This window comes from Epinephelus fuscoguttatus, linkage group LG13 (assembly GCF_011397635.1).
Source record: "Epinephelus fuscoguttatus linkage group LG13, E.fuscoguttatus.final_Chr_v1".
In the NCBI taxonomy this organism is placed as follows: Eukaryota; Metazoa; Chordata; class Actinopteri; order Perciformes; family Serranidae; genus Epinephelus; species Epinephelus fuscoguttatus.
In genome coordinates this window covers 10,498,184-10,519,034 of record NC_064764.1, presented here as the reverse complement: position 1 = coordinate 10,519,034, position 20,851 = coordinate 10,498,184, and the positions used below count along the sequence as shown (strand labels likewise).

The 20,851-nt window shown below is 39.9% G+C and overlaps 1 protein-coding gene across 2 annotated transcripts in view; it reads left to right on the top strand.

Moving 5' to 3' along the window:
- dnah7 (dynein, axonemal, heavy chain 7) overlaps positions 1-20,851 on the top strand; it is a 104,761-nt gene that overhangs the window by 48,221 nt on the left and 35,689 nt on the right. For both annotated transcript variants that reach the window (XM_049594381.1, XM_049594380.1), the window contains exons 31-40: positions 1,088-1,237; positions 5,271-5,453; positions 7,044-7,220; positions 8,555-8,686; positions 11,722-11,943; positions 12,974-13,171; positions 15,580-15,735; positions 15,987-16,155; positions 19,032-19,158; positions 20,566-20,785. In XM_049594381.1, coding sequence (XP_049450338.1) covers positions 1,088-1,237; positions 5,271-5,453; positions 7,044-7,220; positions 8,555-8,686; positions 11,722-11,943; positions 12,974-13,171; positions 15,580-15,735; positions 15,987-16,155; positions 19,032-19,158; positions 20,566-20,785 — 1,734 coding nt within the window. The remainder of the gene's footprint in view (positions 1-1,087; positions 1,238-5,270; positions 5,454-7,043; positions 7,221-8,554; positions 8,687-11,721; positions 11,944-12,973; positions 13,172-15,579; positions 15,736-15,986; positions 16,156-19,031; positions 19,159-20,565; positions 20,786-20,851) is intronic.

Genomic DNA, 20,851 nt, shown 5'->3' with positions numbered 1-20,851 from the left:
CCCTGACATGCTAACTGTGATGGTTTGAGAGATTAGCAAGGAATTATGAGTCAAACTGTGATAGAGGCAGCAGACGTGAAGAAAGGTGGCATGTTACACCACAAGTTGTATGTCAGCTTACTATATTTCATGAATTTCATACGTGGCACTAAGTCTTGATCAATAGCTACTTTAAACACTTCGTTTTCTTGGTTGCATTTCCTGTAGTTGTCCTTGAGGTCCAACATATTTATTATATTCCTGTCAGGTATTAAGCGGGTCAATTTGTCAGAAATATTTGGAAAAAATGCCTTTTATTCAGACGGTCAACCATGCATTCTTTAATTGTGTTGTATTACAAATTTTGCTTGGGTTTCCGAAGTCCTTGGGACACGAACTCGCTCGATCGGTAAAAAAAAATCATAAACTTTCGTGTCAAGTGAAAATATGTGTTACACTCAATATCCAAGGCTTATCTGAGCTACATGTTTTTTCCCAAGTAAACACATCCATCCAATTTGTCAGAGCTGTAGTCTTTGTTTAGTAGTTATCGATCTCGCAGAGAAGAGCAGAACTGGCTTGTTGTATTTACATGGCTGAGAGCGCTGAGAGGCATCCCACCAAGGAGACAGATGAAGGCCTGCTGATGGAACGCCTGGGAACGCCACATTTATCATCGTCATCCTTGTTCCCGCACGTCCACTGATCATGTCCAACCCCCCTCCCCTTATTCTCTTCTTTTGTTGTTCTGTTTTTTCCTCCGACAGCCCGCTTTTCTCATTGTTTTTAACTCAAAGTGACACATTGTCTGAAAAGCTGTTTGTTGCAGTTTTTGCTCCTCTTGCTCAGTTAGCAGAAGTCCTGTCACACAGACAGTAATCTTCTCAGCAATTTATGAGTCTTTGGGGAGACAAGTTGGTGAAATGAGCAGCTCACCATGCTCATTTTTGCTGCTTCTTTACCTGCAAAGTAAATTAGTGTATTTTTATATTGTATCTCTGTGTATGTACATACTGTTATCTAATTTGAATTTTTGTACGTGTCCCTTTTCTCTTGAGTTGATATCTCTCTGTATGTCTATTTTGCATCTGTATGTGCTTGTTACCAGGGTTTGATGGATGAGAACAAGGTGCAGATCACAGTCATCAATCCCAAATCCATCACCATGGGCCAGCTGTATGGCCAGTTTGACCCTGTCTCTCATGAGTGGTCTGATGGCATCCTCGCTGTCAGCTACAGAACCTTCGCTTCCTCCCAGGTAAGATGGCTTCTCAGAGAACGGCAGTTTAAACAGTTTTAGGTTCAGACACAAACAAGCAAACAAACATGCAGTGTTGTTTAACTTGTGAAACAGCCTGTTGATTCAGCAACATGCTCCTTCAGGCCCTCGTACAGATGATCATGTTCACACTTGGGAGCTGTGCAGGGTTAGTCGCACACCACCTGTTCCTCTTTTGGAATCAGAGCTCTTGAAATCCAGTATAATTGCACAATGTGGTGAAATTTACATATTCATATAATATTTCACACTGCACAAACCCTGATATCATGCCAATTTAGCAGAGGATGGCTCCTGCAGCTTTCCATATGCTCAATACTGTTTATACTCACAAAGAATAGCTTAAATGTTGACCTAGACCGAAAGCATCACACACAGTCTGCACTTAAGTTATTTAATCTGCTTCAAAGGAGGAAAAACAAGTTCTAATGTACAGCTGTGAACTGGGGGCAGTAGGAAAATGTATTCAGCCACCTATAAACACACACTTTTTTTTTTTGACAAATGTCTTTCTTTGTTTAAAGTATGACTAAAATGTTTTAAGTGGCTGTGTGTAAATTTGAAATGGTTACCTGTAATTTAACATACGGTGCACACAGTTTAGAAGCGTGTGCACTGTTATTTATGTTTTTCATGTCCCACTTGGCTTGTTATTGTGGAATTCAAAAGCTGTTGCTGATAACCTTTTCATGTTTACCAGAGTTGCTCCCTCAGTTATGACGACAGGTGGGAAATACATGTTATCCTGGCAAATGAGGATATGGCAGAGGAGACAAGCTAGGAGATGCCTTACTGTTGTTATCCTCAGAGAGTGATTTCATTTCTCAAGGTCACTTATTGAATCTGTGCCAGGGTTTATACAGGCTGCCAAAAAATACACACAGCTCCTCTGAGATCCTATATTCTGCTCATGCTCAACACGGCCAAATACTGTATGTAGTCACTATCAAGCAAAAAACAGAAGCAGACGGGACTATGGTTTCATATCTGCTAATGTTGCCTAATTTGAGTTTCACTGACGCTTTTGCAGTAGTATTTTTCATCCAAAAATGTCAGACAGACGTTTAATACACATAAAACTGTTGTCCTGAAACTGTTGTCCAACATGAATGGTCTCTGAACAGCATTGATTGATGTGCTTTTTCACATCCGTCAAAAGACTCAAAGGAGACAAACTTTGTCTTTGTCTTTGAAAAAAAATCTCTTAGATACATGCAGTGTAGTGTCTGTCATACTTCTAGCTGCTGTTCAGGATCAGCAGGACCACAGTTTGATGTAAGCCTCCAGCATTCTAGTAATGTGTCAAACTGGCGACATCATACAATAGAACTGCAAGCTCTAGTATTGGCTTGTGAAACTTTCTGTTGTTCACACTTTTTTTTCCTCAAGAATGACTATCATTACTGCTTGATTGCTGCATCTGCCTGATTTTTTTAAAGGTGTGTATTATTCTGTAGCTTCCCAGTAGTGTTCTTTCTGAACATTCAAATTTTGATTGAAGTATATGTTTTAGCATCAAAATGCTATTTTTCCAAACCCTTCTAAAAACACATGACCTGACGCAGGTTTCTGCATGATGATGTTGCTGCATATAAACCCCCTAGTGCACCTAATGTGCATTTTCTTGACAAAGCCAAGTATTTTTTGAGAATTGTGTGCGACAGATCTTCCAAATTAGTTATATTCCTGTAACCCCCTAACTGGCACAGTGGCTGATCAACATACTGCTATGGACGCAATTTTAATCAGGATCGAAAAGTCACACAGTAACACAAACAAACTAACTTATCTAGGCACCAGCAGACCGGCAACTCCCATGTATGGTGATGTAAAATTACTGTTTTTGTCAGTCTGGCAACTTTGATGAGAGCATAGCTGGATGTATCGGCTTCAGCTCCCAGTCTGTTAGGGCTGCCTGACGGAAAGGTGAAGCAGTGAAAATATTCCAAATGTAGCGTACACTGTAAGGGATACTTGGCCGATTTTCAACCAACTTTGTATCAAAACAGTGTGGGTAATGTGTGTAAAAGAAGTGTGGTAAACTTCCTTCCAGCCTCTCACTGCACATCTCCCTTTATTGGGGGTTTGATTTTCCTCAAGAAGTGACAGTTGACTGTTCAAGGAGATGGAGGATTTAGTAGAGGCATTTATTTTTATTATTTTCCTGTGTTCTTGTTTATAACAGTTAGGTCTGAGTGCACAGTTTACTTGTTACTGTGTGACTGGATTACTGACGTACAGAGGCTGTTTGTCCCTACCTATGTTCTGTTCAAATCTTAGCAACTTACACTAAACTTACCACAATTAGACATCTTAACTGAAACATAACACCAGACTTTAAAACTAATGCTGTCTCTATGGAAACAGACACTTTGAAGCCACTTTGTGTCACCAGTTAAAGCAAGAAGTATTTTTGTCACATCTCTGTCTCAGATACTTAATGCTGAGTCGCGACATAGCTGCTGTGACCTTCCCTGGGACTGTCTGCTCAAACAGACATTCAGAAGTGAATCATTTGCTGCTGCACTTCCTCTTAAGGTTGAAAATCTTTAATCACGTTGCACTTGTGGCACATAAGGATGCTTCAAGAGGTGTAACATACTCAAATGTTTAATGTTTAATGGAGCCGTACAATGAAAAGATGAGACCTTGATACATTATCGTCTACTCAGTCTCAGTTAAGGAGTTAAGGATGGATCATTGTAAGATTGCAAGATGCAAGACATTTCAATTAATTCCAAGTGGCGAGAAAGAGAGGATGCAGCAACAGGGTAAACAAAAGAAACATTCTGCTGTCTTGTTAAATTTAGCTCTTTAATGACGCTCTTTCATTCATGTACACACACTAGACACACATGGGCAGACGATTTACAGATGGCAGTGGAGGCATGTCATAATGGGAAATCATTTGTTCACCCTATTCTCAAATCGTTTCCAAATGAACTTGTCATTTTAAAAATTGGCCCAGTATATAAAGTTGTCATTTTACAAATTGTTTTTTGTCAATGAATAAGGAGTGTGAGGAGTGGTTATGACAGCTGAGACAGTACATACTGATGCAATGAAAATAGAAAACGAGAACAAGGCTTGTTTTAATTCAGTTTCAAAAAAAGCCATTTTCCTCTCTGGGCAAAAGTCTTTCTTTGTTTTGCTCTTTTTTTTTCTCTGCAGCACATTTTACTAAACTAATTTTTTGTGTGCTAATCTGGAGTCAGCAGCAGTGTACTGTATTAGACTCTCTGCATACACAATGAGATTTTGTTTTTTTCAGCCAACACTCTCTGTCAGATCATTACATTACAGTATACTCACTTCCCTCACAAGCACCAGATGGCCCCAGCCCAGGCTTCTACCATTTGTTTATATTACAACAAATCAATTTAAAGCACAGCTCTTGCCAACCCATTTAACTGGAGAATTGACGCTTGTTGTCAACCTCCATTATGACAGTGTAGGTGTTAATTTCATTCATTTAGCAAACATTCTTTGCTTAGCTTCTAATGCACAGGAGTTCTTTCATGACCTTGAAAGAATGCACAGGGATTTGTGTCATTGGGAAATAAATGAATACAGTGTGTGCATATGATTAAAGGATACAGGCGCTGTTTTTATAAACCAAGTGATGGAACACAAGTTCTTTTCCTGCACTTTTAAGCTCTTCTTCGAAACTTTAAAGCTCCATGAATACTTAAGTAATTCTGTATATTTTAGCACTGCAGGGGCCAACAAAGTAAAAAGCCTCTCCAGTGTTTAAAGGTTTAAGTTTTTATCTACCGGTATCTGACTGACTGCCTGTCTGTCTCTGTCTGTCTGTCTGTCTGTCTGTCTGTCTGTCTGTGCCTCCTTACATCCACACATCCCTGTTTTCACATGTCAAATGCCACGCCAATGGCCAATACTGTGACCATTTGTAACCCTTCTTTTGATGTGTATATATATACACAAGTGTAATTGTGCTATAAATAAGATGTTCTTTCAAGGTGTAAGAAATCCCATTTATTCCTTCCCTCAGAGCCCCGACAGGAAGTGGCTTATCTTTGACGGCCCAGTGGATGCTGTGTGGATCGAGAATATGAACACGGTGCTCGATGACAACAAGAAGCTGTGTCTGATGAGCGGCGAGATCATTCAGATGTCACCGCAGATGAGCCTCATCTTTGAACCCATGGACCTGGAAGTGGCATCGCCAGCCACGGTGAGAAGCACCTTTACTCGAATTAAGGGTTTCATGACAGTGTATCCTGCTTTTCCGTTTTGCAGCGGTGATAGTTTCCAGTCACCGGATATAGCTGACGATGGATCACTTGCTGTTCTTATTTACATAGATGAAAATTTTCTTACTGTTTCCAACATTTTTCTGTTATCTACCCATACAGTGTAGAGTCACAAAAGGCAAAACTGTACAAGATATTTATGGATTTTATCTATTCCATGGCTTTTTATTTGCAGATCAAATTTAGTCTTTGTTGAATCTTAATTCAGATGGGTGTAATGGAAGCTATTAAGCTCAGACAGTCACAAGGTAGTATTCTATTTAAAAGTCAGCTAATTCTCTTATTGTATTTTTTGATTGACTGCTGTTTGAAAATATCTATCTACATAGATTCAACAATTCCAGGACTTCATGTCTTGACCAAGTGAAATTACATTCATCTTTTTTGCTGTTTTTGCTCCTTTCAATACCCAATTGAGGCATGTAACATGTAAATTGGCAAAAACAATCTTTTTTTGAAATTTCATTTGGTGAGTTCCACCATCTCTTCACCATCTACTTCCTTTTGCAGCTATGCACTAAGCCTATAGTCTTACCATCTCCTTCTTTTTACCAGCCAATGATGACATTTACCAGGAGGGCACAGTGCTTTGGATGTGTTTGCCATTGTGCTGGAACTTTTGCAGATATTTCAAAATATCCAGCACAGACTCTTTGATAAATGCAGTCAATTGTCAGACTTTGCTCTTAGTTGCAATGCATAGATGCCTTGAGAGAAAACCTTTGCATCTCCCTGGCTATAGTTTTTCTTATTAACAAACTCCTATTTTTGATTCTCTAAAGCCTGGCATCTGTTCTGTCATCATGCTGAATGCAGAGACATCAACATTTGCCATCACAACTTTGTGCCTTTTGTGCACCATTGATTTTTCTTTCCCCGTTTTTCTTTATTTTTCATCTCTTTTGCTTTTTGTCTATGACAGTTATTTGTCTCCCTTTATGTCCTTACTCTTCTTTTTCCTCTCCTATCGTATCTGCACCTCTCTGGGCTAGAGCTCGTACATTATGTCCTCACTAATCTCTGCTCATCTTTCTTCTTTGTTCTGACTTAACCTGCACTCCTTCCTGAAGCTATTCCTTCAGAGGGACGTGGAGCTATGGGATCTCATTACAATGCTTCTCTTTAGGAAAACGTTGTTATATAGTCATCAGGTATCCAATAGACATGATATCAGATATGCAACACACACCCATATACAGCATTTACCACTGTAAAGGACATGACAACTATATCGATCCATAAATGTAACCATGTTTGGTTTGAATTGGGAACATAGCACTTCTAATATGCTCAGCAGCACTGCACTGCATGTCCACACATAGTTTACAATACTGCATCCTCTATTTTGCTGATAATTTTCCTTTTGTAATTCTGGGTACTGTTCAGATAGTTTTACTCATTAGTAAAGTTTTATACTGCATTAGGAATAATATTTTTCATTTATTATTATGTGAAGTACCACTGTTTGAGATGTGTGTTTTCAGATGTGATATACTCTGTATTCGTGGCAGGTCTCTCGCTGTGGGATGATCTACATGGAGCCGCATATGCTTGGCTGGCGGCCCCTTCTGCTGTCCTGGCTCAATACTCTGCCAGCCACAGTCAGTGCAGCGCACAAAGAACTCATCACTGCCCTTTTTGACCGTATATTGCCGGCCTGCCTCCAGCTCATTCGCAAGGCCACCAAGGTGCTGAGCCATCCTCAGGAAATACAGTTTATGGTCTAGCTTTTTACTCAAAGGGGATTTTTTTCACTCTACATCTGCAAAAAATGCATAAATATGACAGCGATATTTGTATATATCTTCCGGCGTGTTTTAACACAGTGTGTAATTTCTATAGCTAGGGGTCTCTCAATAGAAACTTTGATGAAGTTGTGAAGTAGTGTGGAATTTTGGGAGTTGTTGTCTCCATTGTTTAACAACCACCAAAATCGATCTAGCTAGCTCAAAGATCATATTCATTTTTCACAATTTGAATTTTGAACTGTGTTAAAAGTCCTAAAAAACAAACTAGTTTATGTTCATCTATTCTGTTTTTTTAATAAAATAAAATCTTGATCATCATTCACTCACAAATATTTTCCAACTTCAACTCAATGTGTCATTTCAAATTTGTTGCTGATGTGGCACCTGGTTGGACTTGTTTTTTCATACCCGGTGGACATAATTTGTATAGAAATGTGTAATTTTTTGTTGTAATCTGTAACTTACTGATTTGTTTATAAAAGTCCTTCAAATATAATATGTGACTGGTTTCAGCAGTAGGAATAACTGCATTGTCTGCTGATGTTGTGCTGCGTGTTGTGTCGGTATACCAGTTGCTGTAAATGTTTGGTTGCCGTCAAACGCACATCGTTAACTGTCGAGAGAATAAACAACGCTCAGGTTAAAGTTCATAAGTTACAAACTAATGTGTTCAGTTTACCACTACCATTTACCAGAAATACGAGCACATTCAATGAGAGTGCTCTTTTAGCTCATTCATGCACAACACTGATGTTATGCCGTTTCATTCAGCTAACGTAATGTTAACTCGCTAACTTAGCATTAGATGAGTCAACTACTTGCACAGCTACTGTGGCTGATGTTATGTGGGGAATTCAATCAAGGGGTTGCCTCGAGGGGTAGTGTATCCCTGACAGTTAGAGCAGCTAGAGGGGGTAAAGGGGATATGACGCCATTAGATTAGATTAGATTAGATTAGATTAGATTCAACTTTATTGTCATTGCACGCCACAAGTACAGAGCAACGAAATGCAGATTGCATCTAACCAGAAGTGCATTAGTGGTAATAAAACGGGTATATAACATAGGTCAAGTTGCTTTTGGACATTTTAATGCTGTAATATTGCACATTACATCTTTGAGAAGCAAAGTTTTAGGCTTTTTAAAATAGTTTTGCTAGATTGCCAAGTTTAGTCAGCTGTACAAACTTTTTTATTGACTTCTGAGTCTAACAGTATATTCAGACATCTCTTCTTATCGAGTTTTAAATGTGTGTTGTTTCTTTTTGCTTTCAGGAGCTGTCTCCGACCTCTGACACCAATCTAGTCAAGTCCCTGATGAATCTGATAGACTGTATGATGGATGAGTTTCATGATGAAGCAAAGATGAAGAGCATGAATGAAAAAGATATTTGCTCCTGGTTAGAGGTTTGTGTACACACCCACCACTGCTATTGCAGTTAATTATTATTGATAGTATGATCACTAACAATAATTAGATATTAACTGAAATATGTAAACCAACAAGTGCCTGCAGCATCATAAAAAGAGCATGTTGTGTTATCAGACAGCATTATGTAGTTACTGTGGACTCACAGCCCTACAAGAAGTTTTCACAGTGCAGCCCAATGTCCTGGAAGCAATCCACCACATATAATATCCACTTCCCACTCTCACTAGCCTCAACACAAATATGCCTCTGTTTCATGAGATCTGAAGTGTTAAATGTCTGCTTGCGTGATGCAACATGCAGCTTTCTTTCCAATCCAGTCCACAAGAGCTTAGAAACACCAAGCCGACATCTAACACCTCCAAGACAAACCAGTGTGTCACTTCACATTTCATCACATCGTCATGTTGTTTAAAAGTTGCACTTGAACACACTGTAAAGTGTCTAAAGCTGACCAGCACGTTGTGTTCTGTGCTTTGGTGAGAGGACATAACTATTAAGTAGTCTGTCTTTTTCCTCCAAATAACATTGCAGTTAAATAAGCAAAACAAACTATCCAATTTTCATGCCGCTGTGAATCTGAATAAACAGCTTTGTCATATTGTCAGGATACAAATTGAGAATATGACGGATAAAACACAAAAGATGCAACTGGCATTGTCAAGTTTTGTTTGGCCTTTCATCGATGTTATAATCCTGTGGTTTTGCTAGCGGAAGAAGAAATACATGGTGAGGCCAAAAGAGAAACTACACTAATAGAGTAAAAATCAGAGGTTTGCTAGACTGAAAGGCAATCAGTGAATGAAGGCTGCTTTCTATCATGATAGGGACTGACAAGAGCCAATGGTGCCAGGTACACTGCAAAACTACAGGGAACATACCCGAGCATGATCCAAAGAAGGCTTACAAAACATTACAACACACTGATAGTCCAATAACAGCAATTCTGCCCAAGTTTATTTAATATAAAAGTAAGGAGGGGTAAACTTTTTAGCTTGTATTTTTCTTATTTACCAGTTTCCAAATTGTGCAAATGCGTAATTTACAAACAGCTAGAGCAAATGCTGCTGCAAATTTCATGAAATTGTCATGTTGTGAGGTAAAAATATGGTTCAGTATCAGACTTCGGTCTGAAGTACAAATATTTGAAAGGGAAGCTTGGACACATTCCTGTTATCTGTAGCTTGATTGTGTTATTTTCAACTTGATTCAGACTGCTGTTACCTCTACATTCTTACATCAAAGCAATGAGTTCACAGCTCAAGTTGTGAACTGAAAACAAAAGAATGAACCTTGGCATTAGCCCTTGTGGTACCCGTTGCTTTGCTCCCCAAACGCACATCCAAAAAAAAATGATTTCTTTGAGCAAACAGTAAACTCAGATACAGTGTACACCAAAGAGCCTGCCTTTTTCTTTTTACACACACACTGTCCCACTCTGCCTCCACACAGGCCCACAAAGAGTGGAAAAGTTTTAGCAGATGAGCCCTTTCCTCTGCCCCCTGCCTGAATTCCAATTGATTTTTTTTGCCTCTGAATCTTGTCTTTTTGAAAGCACTGCTATTATCCCCCTGTGGCACGCTGCACTGATGAATGCCTTTCAACCCTCTCTCCCATGTTTCTCAGCCAGTCATTATCAAAGTGTTGAATTAATCAGCCTTTTAACAGCAGGAGCTATCACAAGGCAGCTAAGCCTCATGATAGGCCATTTCCAATTCCTACAGTATTCCTGCTGTTTTTTCCAACAAAGACATTTCTCCTCTGTGGATTCTGGTGTTTGTCTCAGAAAGTAAGCTGTACATTGGTTGAAGCATTTACGTGGTTAACTTACATTTTAATCAATTCAGTAGGTTCAAGCCCTGTATGTGCAGTGAGATTTTTGACTGCAAACTCTCTCTGCACAGGGATTTTTAATGTTTGACTTTGATTACAGTTGGATTGTATCTATGTAGTTTCTTACTTACATATTTCACCCTACAAACACCATCTTGAAAATGATTCAGTTCACAGGTGAGTACTGTAGAAAATGATGAAACATGAGGAAATAAGGGGTCGGCTGTGGCTCAGGAGGTAGAGCGGGTTGTCTGCTAATTGGAAAGAGACTGTGCCATCAGTGTGTGTGGATGTTTAACGAAGTAGCAGGTGGCGCGTTGTTTGGTAGCCTCAGCCAACAGTGTATGAATTTGTGTGTGAATGGGTGAATGTGACAAGTAGTGTAAAAGTGCTTTGATTGGTTTTAAGACTAGAAAGTGAACTACGTAAAATAAACCAAGGAAATACAAAAAATGCAGCTGGAAAGGAAGTGATGCTTTATGATACTATATCATAAAACATTTAAGTATGGCTAACTTAAAGGTATTCTGTGCAGGATTGTTGGCTATGGCTTGTAAACATTTGCGCTGTCTCTCTTGGATGCCTGCTGCTTACAGTCTGGCACCTGGTTGCTACCTGTTTTATTAAGACCTCACCTGAGCACTGTGGGGTTACACGCCCATAAACATCCAAAACACAGAAAATAAGAAAAAATAGAATAAAATCCAGGCAGAAGGCAGAGTCTCTTTAGAAAATATGCAGCCACACATTTCTAGTGGTTTATAAGTGATGATTGAGAGGGATTGCTTCTGAGTCTATACATTTTGTTTTTGGGAAAATCTTGTAGAGTATATCTTAAGTCTTTGTTAAAGGCTCATAAATATGATGCAAGAGCCCAAAAGTGTATGGTATAGCAAGTCATCGTACCATTTAGACTACATAGAATGAGTAAAAGCATATATTTGTAGTCACATAAAAAATTCAAATGCTATTTCAAAGGTATACTTTACAACCAAAATGATCAATTGTTGTGTTACATAAAATCTGTAAAGATGTCTTTGTTTTTTCACATTTGTTTTTTTCCCTTTAACCATCAGAATTGAGGGGCTTTTTCAACCACTGCCTTCACAGACCAATTCTCACACATTATATTCTCAAATCAAAACAAACACTGTGATGGTTGTCCTCTCCTTTTACACAGGGCATTTTTGTGTTCTGCCTGGTATGGTCAGTGGGTGCCAGCTGTGATGATTCAAGCCGGGTCAAGTTTGACGCTGTGGTCAGGGAGGTACTGAATGGCCCTTTAAGCGAGGAGACCCGAGCCTGCCACGGCATTCTGGCTACAGTCGAGGCTCCGCCTAAACAGCTCACAGTGCCTCTGCCCACTGAGGAAACAGTCTACCAGTATCGCTTCATTAAAGAGGTAGGGCTGCTCATTGTGCAGCTGAGTTGTGGTTTACACATTAGGAGTTAAGAATGGCATGAAAACCAAACAGAATACAAGTGGTTATATCATTCAGTGGTTTTGTTAACACCATTGCCACAATAACTGACAACAAACACATAATAGAGCCCTGCGCTACATTTTACATCAAGCACTTGTAGAATAGACAGAGTGAAATACCTGTATTAAATTTTACCTTACCTCAGACAGTGGGGGAAGATATTCGCTTATTTATTTTTATTTATTTTTTCTTTATGTGACCTTTAGAAAGTGCCGTGCTTCAGTCACTGTCACGTGCCTCCACCTTCCTTGACTCTGCTGCCAGTAAATTTTAATTTTATCATGGATGATGATGGACAGAGAAATTTTTTCATAGCAAAGGAAAAAAAAATACAATCTGCTTTCCCTATATAAGCAGATTTAACATATTCTGTTTTGAAAGAAGAATATTGATAGAAAACAATTTAGAATTTATTTCCACAAAGATAGACAAAGAAATGTATGGTACATTAATATTTTGAACTGTGTGACATTTCTGTAGTTATGTTATATTTTGTCAGACTGCATACAAGGTACTTTTGACCAAGATAACTGTGAATTGAAAGTTTCATAAGAAAGTTTGTCAGCACATTGTTTAGGAGTTGTCAATTTTTTTTTATCTTACAACTTGATAAGAGGAAAAGAGCTGTTTGGTTTTACAGTAACACAGAAGTCTGACTACACAAGACTGCTATGGATTTGATTGTTGATACATTTGTAGGCTATTGATATGAATGAATTCTGAACAAAAGAAAATCATAAGATTAGAGACCTTTTATGTGCAAACATTTGTATTACTTAAGTCTCACAACAAATCCATTTGTGTGCCCCATGTTGTCATATGTCCTAACCATACAGTTAAAGACTAGATACGTTGTGTCCAATGTTATATGGTCCCCTTGGTGTGTTTTGGTTGAGAGGCCTTTAATATCTCAAACGCAACTCTTAATCTTCCCAAATTCCTCTTCAGGGCCCAGGCAGATGGGAGCTATGGACAGATGAGCTAAAGACTGCTCCCCCAGTAGGCAAAGACATGCAGTTCAATGAGATCATCGTGCCCACTGAGAACACGGTACGCTACATGGCACTGATGGAGCTCCTTGTCACCCACCAGAAGCCAACCATATTCATCGGCCCCACTGGCACTGGCAAAAGTGTCTACATTACAGTGAGTCAGCTGCAATGTATGATTTTATCAACATAATGCTTGGAAAGCACTGAGGTATTTTACATTTAGTAGAAAGGAATGTGAGGTAAGAACCATCTGCAGCAGGGTGTATTTGGTGTGCAACAGTGTTTGGGTGGGTGGAGTGTGTCAAGTGTCATCTCCATGAATACCAGGGCCAAATGTCTCTCAGCAGAACACTGAATTATAACGAGATGATCATTGTTAAAATATTTGATATCTAGCAGTGTTCTTCTTCCTACATATGCTGTGTTTGCAATGTGGTGTTAGTGCCTTCACTGTCATGAATTGTCCATCAGTAGAATAGTGGGAAACCATCAGCAGGAATGGGAATCTGGTCACCTGTATGCTCATGCATGTGAATCATTGAGCATGTGCACAAGATACAAACAAAACTTTGATTAGTCAATTAAAAGTTTGCCCCACTGTGCTACACACGTTCAAAAACTCCACGGGGTAACTGTAATAAGCATGTGCTAAATTGGTCCCATTTTGTTAAGTTTGTTTGCAGTGTATATACAAGAAGTGCACTGGCTTGTTTCTCTGCCTGACTAGTTTAAAAAAATGCCCCAAACCTCAACCTCATTCTAAGCTAACACAAAAACACAACCATTCTTATTTTTGGTGATTATACACCCATATTTGATACATGTAAATTCATATATATGTGTATTTTTCGTTTTTTGTTTTGAGCTCTGTTTTCCTGTTTCCGTCTGTTCTCCAAGGGAGTCAGGGTTTGGACTTAAAGCCATTTTTATGAGCAGATTTTTTATTTTTTTTTTTTAAATAAAAAACCTGTCTATGTTACCAATAATATCATTCTGTAGGACGAGTGAGCATTCATTTCCAAGAATCAGTAAAGTCCCAGCCTCCAAACTGGAGTAAGTGCTCTGAACGCACAGATCATTTGGAGGCAACAAAGTCCACAAACACCAGGTGTGAATTGGCCACCTTGGAGGAATACTGAGTATCTCTCAGCAGACCTTCAGCTATTTATATCAAGGACTAATCCCCCCTCCTTCCCTTTGCTTCATTAGTTCATCCATTAGTGTGCTCAAACTTGGGACTCTGGGGTGAATAGAGATCATCTCACTGGGGAGCCTGCCTTGTTCTCCACTTCCTGTCTGTCTGTGTGGTGGAGCAGCTCTGTCCTGTTCCGCAACTAGCAGACCGTGGCTGAATCCCAAATCTGGCAGGAGTGATAAAGGAGCACCAGCACTAAGGACCATAAGAACATGACTGGCATGGTGCCAGCACCAGCACCATCAGACAGCTGTACACAAGCCTCCTTCACCTGCCCCGTTCTGCTCTTGAGTGAGACAGAGAGAGGCTGTGCTGCTGGTTTATAATTTAGACAAGAGGATGATGATGATGCACCTTGGCTGCACCCTGTGATCATTCATATCACAAGTCCCCCTTAATGATGCAGGTCGTTACTCACATTATTTCACAAGCATGTGTAAGAGCACTGTGTGCATGCTTATGCACATGTGCACAGGGGAAGCTAGAGCACATGCTCTGAACAAACAGTTCATAATAAAAAAAAATAGATCAAATGTGGTTTATGTTCTTTGTTCACATAAACAGAGAGGGTTATTTGTCCAAAAAGTCATTTTATCAAAATGGCCTTTCATAAAAGCCTCTTTTAGCTTTTAGTAAAATGCCCTTTTGTAAACCCTCGTGCAAAATCAAAAATTCATTGATTTTACCCTTTTGACCTGCAGCACATTACTTTAGATTGTGTCCTCAGAGGGCAACTAATTCCCTACTTCATTTCAAAGTCATTTTCAGGGATTAACTGCGATCCAGTTTTTATCTAATGAAATACTCACTAAATGCCACATTTAATTAGATTACAAAGCTTATCATAACTATTTGCCAGGATCAAACTGGAAATTATCATTTTATTTGTATTCTACCTGCACAGGCTCTTTGGCATGCTAATTCAGAATAGAGAGTGAAATACTAAAAACATTTCAACCAAATGAGCATTTCCTTTTTATAAGTATGCAGATATCAGCTAAGTCAGTACCTTGATTCAATTTATTCATTGAATTAGATCCATGACATCTCCCAGATCTTTATTGGTCATTTTAGGCGTTCTGTATATCCTATAAAAAGCACACATACAGTGCAAACTTTGTACTGTACAACACCATAGTGTGCACTTCATTAGTAAAGCCAAACTAATTATTCCATTGTTTGTCATACAGAACTTATTTTCAAAGTGTCACTTTTCCTGATTATATCTCTCTGATTGTGCAGTTTGTTGCCATTTTACATTATTGTGTTGTACATATATAGATATCATAGTGATGGCTTACAATAAACTTCCATCCTATGAGATTTGATGATAATCTATGTTCATATTGCCAATATCTCTTGCCCAGGACTTCCTATTGAATAAGCTGCAGAAGGATGTGTACAGCCCATTATTCATCAACTTTTCAGCCCAGACCACAGCTGCCCAGACCCAAAACATTATTATGTCCAAGCTTGATAAGCGACGCAAAGGAGTTTTCGGCCCCCCATTGGGAAAGAAAATGGTACAGTGTCTTTATTACGTTCATATAATTTTTTATGGTGGTATGACGTGATTTTCCATTTGCAATCATATCCGTGAAGTGAGTCCCTAAAATGCTGGCAGCTGTAAAGATTTGTGGTCCATGTTATATACATTTTATATTGAGATGCATCTATAAAAAAGTATGCATCTTAATAAAACAGTTAAGTTTTAAATAAAATACATTGTAGTTTAGCAGTATTCAATCTTATTCCAATTATTATATCTCAACAGGTGGTGTTTGTGGATGATGTGAACATGCCAGCCCGGGAGGTTTATGGTGCCCAGCCCCCTGTGGAGCTGCTGCGCCAGTGGTTGGACCACTGGAACTGGTATGACATGAGGGACTGCTCCATGATCAACCTAGTGGACATCCAGGTCATGTGTGCTATGGGACCACCCGGTGAGTGGAAACAGAAGTACCCCAAAGTTTAGAAGTGTATTATTACAGTCGTTATACCCAAGCCATGGGTTATTTAGCAAATGAAGGTTGTTAGGTGGGTTAAAGCTAGGGTAGGTAGAAATCTGATCTGTCCTAAGCCCCTCTCACCAGACAACCACTGGCATATGCATACACTTAATACAATTACCCAGTGTTTTCATACAATGATTTAATTAATCTTATTTCATTGTAGAGATGGACGTAGCTCATTTGCTCAGCCCCTACGGATAAGAAGGGGCTGAGCAAATGAGCTACGTCTCTCTCTCTCTCTCTCTCTCTCATACACACACACACACTGGTTGTTAGACCACAAATGAGACAAGAATTAACTTGCTAGCAACCCCACAGTCCCTCCGCCTCGCTCCCCACTGCTGCGGATTGCTTTGTCTGCCGGAGAGCCAGCAGCAGTTCCAGCGTTTTGACGGTTGGTCAGTGGCTGTAGCAGCCAGCGGGTGGTGTTACAATGGGCTGTTAGCCAGTGGCAGCGTCAGGTCTAATCTGTGTAACGGCAGCAACAGAAAGTTTGCTAATCCAGCAGAGAATTGGGGCTGTCACGTCCTCCATATTTTGGGTTTTTTTACTCACTGCATTCAGGTTACTACGGCTGTCTACTGGGGGTCCATTTCGGAGCTGCTGTCCACTCTCCTCATGGCGAGGTGGTCTGTAGCAGCTAGGAGTGAGGCGGAGGACACACCATGATTCGAGGCAACTGGACTTTGATTTTGTCTAGAAGACGTTTCGCCTCTTATCCAAGCGGCTTCATCAGTTCTCAACGCATCGGTCTGACTAGTCCTCACTAGTCTGACAAACAGTGGAGTAAGACTCAGGTTTTTAACCTCTGTGGAGGTGTACACCCACCACCCTCATAAGACAATACTTCGTTAGTGGAGTTTCACTGGACCATTGTTTGGGTCAGGTGAGTCACACTAGTGAACAAACACACTTTGTTCACTAGTGTGACTCACCTGACCCAAACAATGGTCCAGTGAATCTCCACTAACGAAGTATTGTTCACTAGTGTGACTCACCTGACCCAAACAATGGTCCAGTGAAACTCCACTAATGAAGTATTGTCTTATGAGGGTGGTGGGTGTACACCTCCACAGAGGTTAAAAACCTGAGTCTTACTCCACTGTTTGTCAGACTAGTGAGGACTAGTCAGACCGATGCGTTGAGAACTGATGAAGCCGCTTGGATAAGAGGCGAAACGTCTTCTAGACAAAATCAAAGTCCAGTTGCCTACGATTTAATTGTTGCCAAAATGGAATTGACCTGGATAAATGAGAATATCCACAGACCCATGATTCGAGGCGCTAACATTAGCTACGTCAGCTCCATAAATGTGAACATGAAGCTGCAGCTGTGGGCCCTTGGCGCCAGTTAGCAGAAGGCTAAACTATGAGCAACATTTTCTCTCCATCTCTTAAACACTTTGCCGATATAGACACGTGTTTCATTTCGATACTCTCTTTTAGACTCATTTTGAGAAGTGTGTCTTTCTTTTTTTGGGTTGCTGTGCAGTATAGGCAGTTGGTGGCAATGTATGAATTGCAACTTTGTTTGCAGGAATCTTCATCATTAAATCAGGCTGTCACTAAAGAGACATGCACACACATCTGTAATAGGAACACTCGCCCTCTGAAATTACCTGTGATTGTCCACAGTCCCCCACCACAGACTGAATTTTCTGAAGCCTGTAAACAGAAGCAAGAGGAGGTGCAGAAGTCTAGTTTTCTCTTAGACCACTTGAATTACAATAAGCTCAGTGTTTATTATGGGATTTTTGCCAAAATAAAACTGCCTACCCCAGCTGTAAGTCAATACGACCCCCTCCTCTCTGTCGCTAAACTGCTGCTGAAGTGCTGTTGAGTCAATGTCGCAAGCCACAAGCTGCTGTTTTGTGAAACTGCTCACTGCCTTAAGGTGCTTACAAACAGCAAGTGTTTACCACCTCCGTTACAACTACCAGTGTAAACACAAAAGCATCCCTGTCCACTGAGGCAGCTGGCAGTGACAGCTGCAAGAGAAAGAGGATGGGTGCCACACTCAGGTGCCCACACAGCTACAGTATCTGCTCCTGATACCTGTGCTGACAGTTGTTTAGCTTTTCTAAGCTGCTGCTGAATATGGCAAACACTGAACCCACACCAGGGAAACAATGGAGGAGCATTTTTTACAGGTGTCCATGTTTTTTGAATTATATTAAACCTTTTTAGTAATAATGGCTTCAACAGAGTTGCTTTATTGTGTTTATGCTATAAAATGGCTAGTATAAAACCAACATTGTAAATGTGCCATGTCAACTTGTGTCTCAAACATCACCACGCTATAGAACCAGCAGTAAGCACTCAATAGAAAACATCCCCTTAGTGCGCTCTATCGACTCATATCGCCTGGCAGTCATGATGAGTTCTGCAAGTTGGTTACACCCTGAGATATGACTGGTTTACCTGTCACTGTAGTGAGGTACTGTAGGTCCAGAAAAATGTACATAAATGTTGAATGAGGTTACAACACTTGCAATATGTAGCACTGTACATCAACTCTAAAAAATGCAATGGATGTAGGTCATCTTTTAATACATGTGTGCACTGAAAAAGTATTGTAATAGAAAAAAAAGAGTTGAACTATGCAGTCTACCAGTGTAGAAAATTGTCTTTGGCTCATAAACACATAAAACAGACTTATGAATGTACTGAACAAACAGTAACTGTGCACCATAATAAACTCAGCACTGATTATCGTAGGAGAAACACTCAGTTGAATCATACCTATCAGAGGTATTATCTTTGTCAAAGATTGCAGTTTTTCTGTTTTTTTTTATCTTGCTTGTTTAGGTGGAGGGCGGAACCCCATCACACCTCGGTACCTGCGCCACTTCAACATGATTACCATCAACGATTTTGATGAGAAGACCATGTATACAATCTTTTCCAGAATCTCAGATTGGCATTTCTCCATAAGGTAACTATGCAACATGTAATTTCTTAGGTGCTCTTTTTCCCAAATTATCACAGAATGGATGCATAGGTGTAGAAATGTCTATAACCAAACCTCAACATGTAACCTCTGAATGACTCCAGCACACACAACTGACCCACAGCTTTTCCCCAACAAGTCCTGGGATAGTTTCCCACCACTTTTGGCAATGGATCGAATTGTAAATTATTACTAACAAAAGATCATTAGGCCCTGATTAGACAGGCTCACTGCACTGCCTTTTTTGTTGAAGGCCGCCCTGATCAGGCAGAATGCTTTTTTATTCAGTTCTGCTGAAAAGCAAACTAGAAGATACCTTAAAATCTGCATTAAAATGGACATGCAGAGGTGAACCTGTTCTGGCTTTGAGTGATATTGAGAGGCTGTCCCCAAAAAGATGTGTTCACAGGGAAAAAGAGATTTGTGTGGGTATATGAAACTATCAGACAGAGGAGAAATCACAGGTAGTACCACCAGCTGATCCAGGAGCTTCACTTGGATGATGGTCGATTCAAGGTTTATTTTAGGATGAGTCAGAGACTGTGAGAGACAGAAAGTAGCTGAAGTGACATTTTGTTCAGATATATGTTGCAGTTTGCCTTGGACTATGATGAAAATGAGCTAAAGTTAGAATAATGCAAACCACTAATGGAGCTCCGTTAACTTGTTACCATCACCATCACAGAAGGCCCGCCTTTCAATGCATTTGATTGGACTGTGGGGAAAAATGCTGATGACGTTGGATGCTTTTTCTGCTTGGAGTTGAAGTTTTTCAACTCAAGGTGGTTAGGGTGCTCCTGGAATAGCACAAGGCACTCAGCAACACAAAAGCAGCAAGCAAAACACTTACCTCTCATTGAAAACAATTACAAAAGACAGCCCCAGGCTGCTTAAACACACTCTGTCTGATCGTGCCTTAGGCAGCTAAAATGGCAATGTTGTACATAAAGTTAGGAGGATAAATGGAAGTTATTATACAGTTATTCTGTTCATCACTTTCTGTTTCAATAATTAGAGGATTAAAGGTGTTCTTCTTCCCCCACTCTTACTGCACTGCTTCTGTGTTTACCTCAGAGACCACAAGTCCTAAAACAATCAAATCTGTTGGAAAGGTTTCAAATCTCCCCAACCACTCCTGCAAACACAAGTATTACTTGCATTTTAACAAGACAGCAATGTCACACTTTAGCAGTTTGGGGCTTTTTGTAAATACATTATTAATGCTAATGATAAAAGAAACATCCTTGATCATATATATTTAATTTATTCATTTTATGAGTGTTTCATTAATGAAACAAAAAATTACAACAATGAATTATTCAGTTTCTTAACTAAGCTGTAGAAAATAATCCAAATGGGATCTCAACAATGAATCAACCATTCCATCTACAGGTTTGCTTTCCCCAAGCCGTTTGCAGCTTTGACCTCTCAGATCGTTAATAGCACCATGTCAGTGTACCGAGAGGCCACCAAGAACCTGCTACCAACCCCCACAAAGTCCCATTACTTGTTCAATCTGCGCGACGTCTCCCGGGTCATTCAGGGCATCTGCCTGTCACGGCCAGAAACTGCAGATGAACCATCTGTCATCAAACGGCTCTGGGTGCATGAGGTAAAGTTGCACACAACAAATCAGCGAAAAATACCTGGCAGCTGTGTAACTAAAGTAGCATAAATA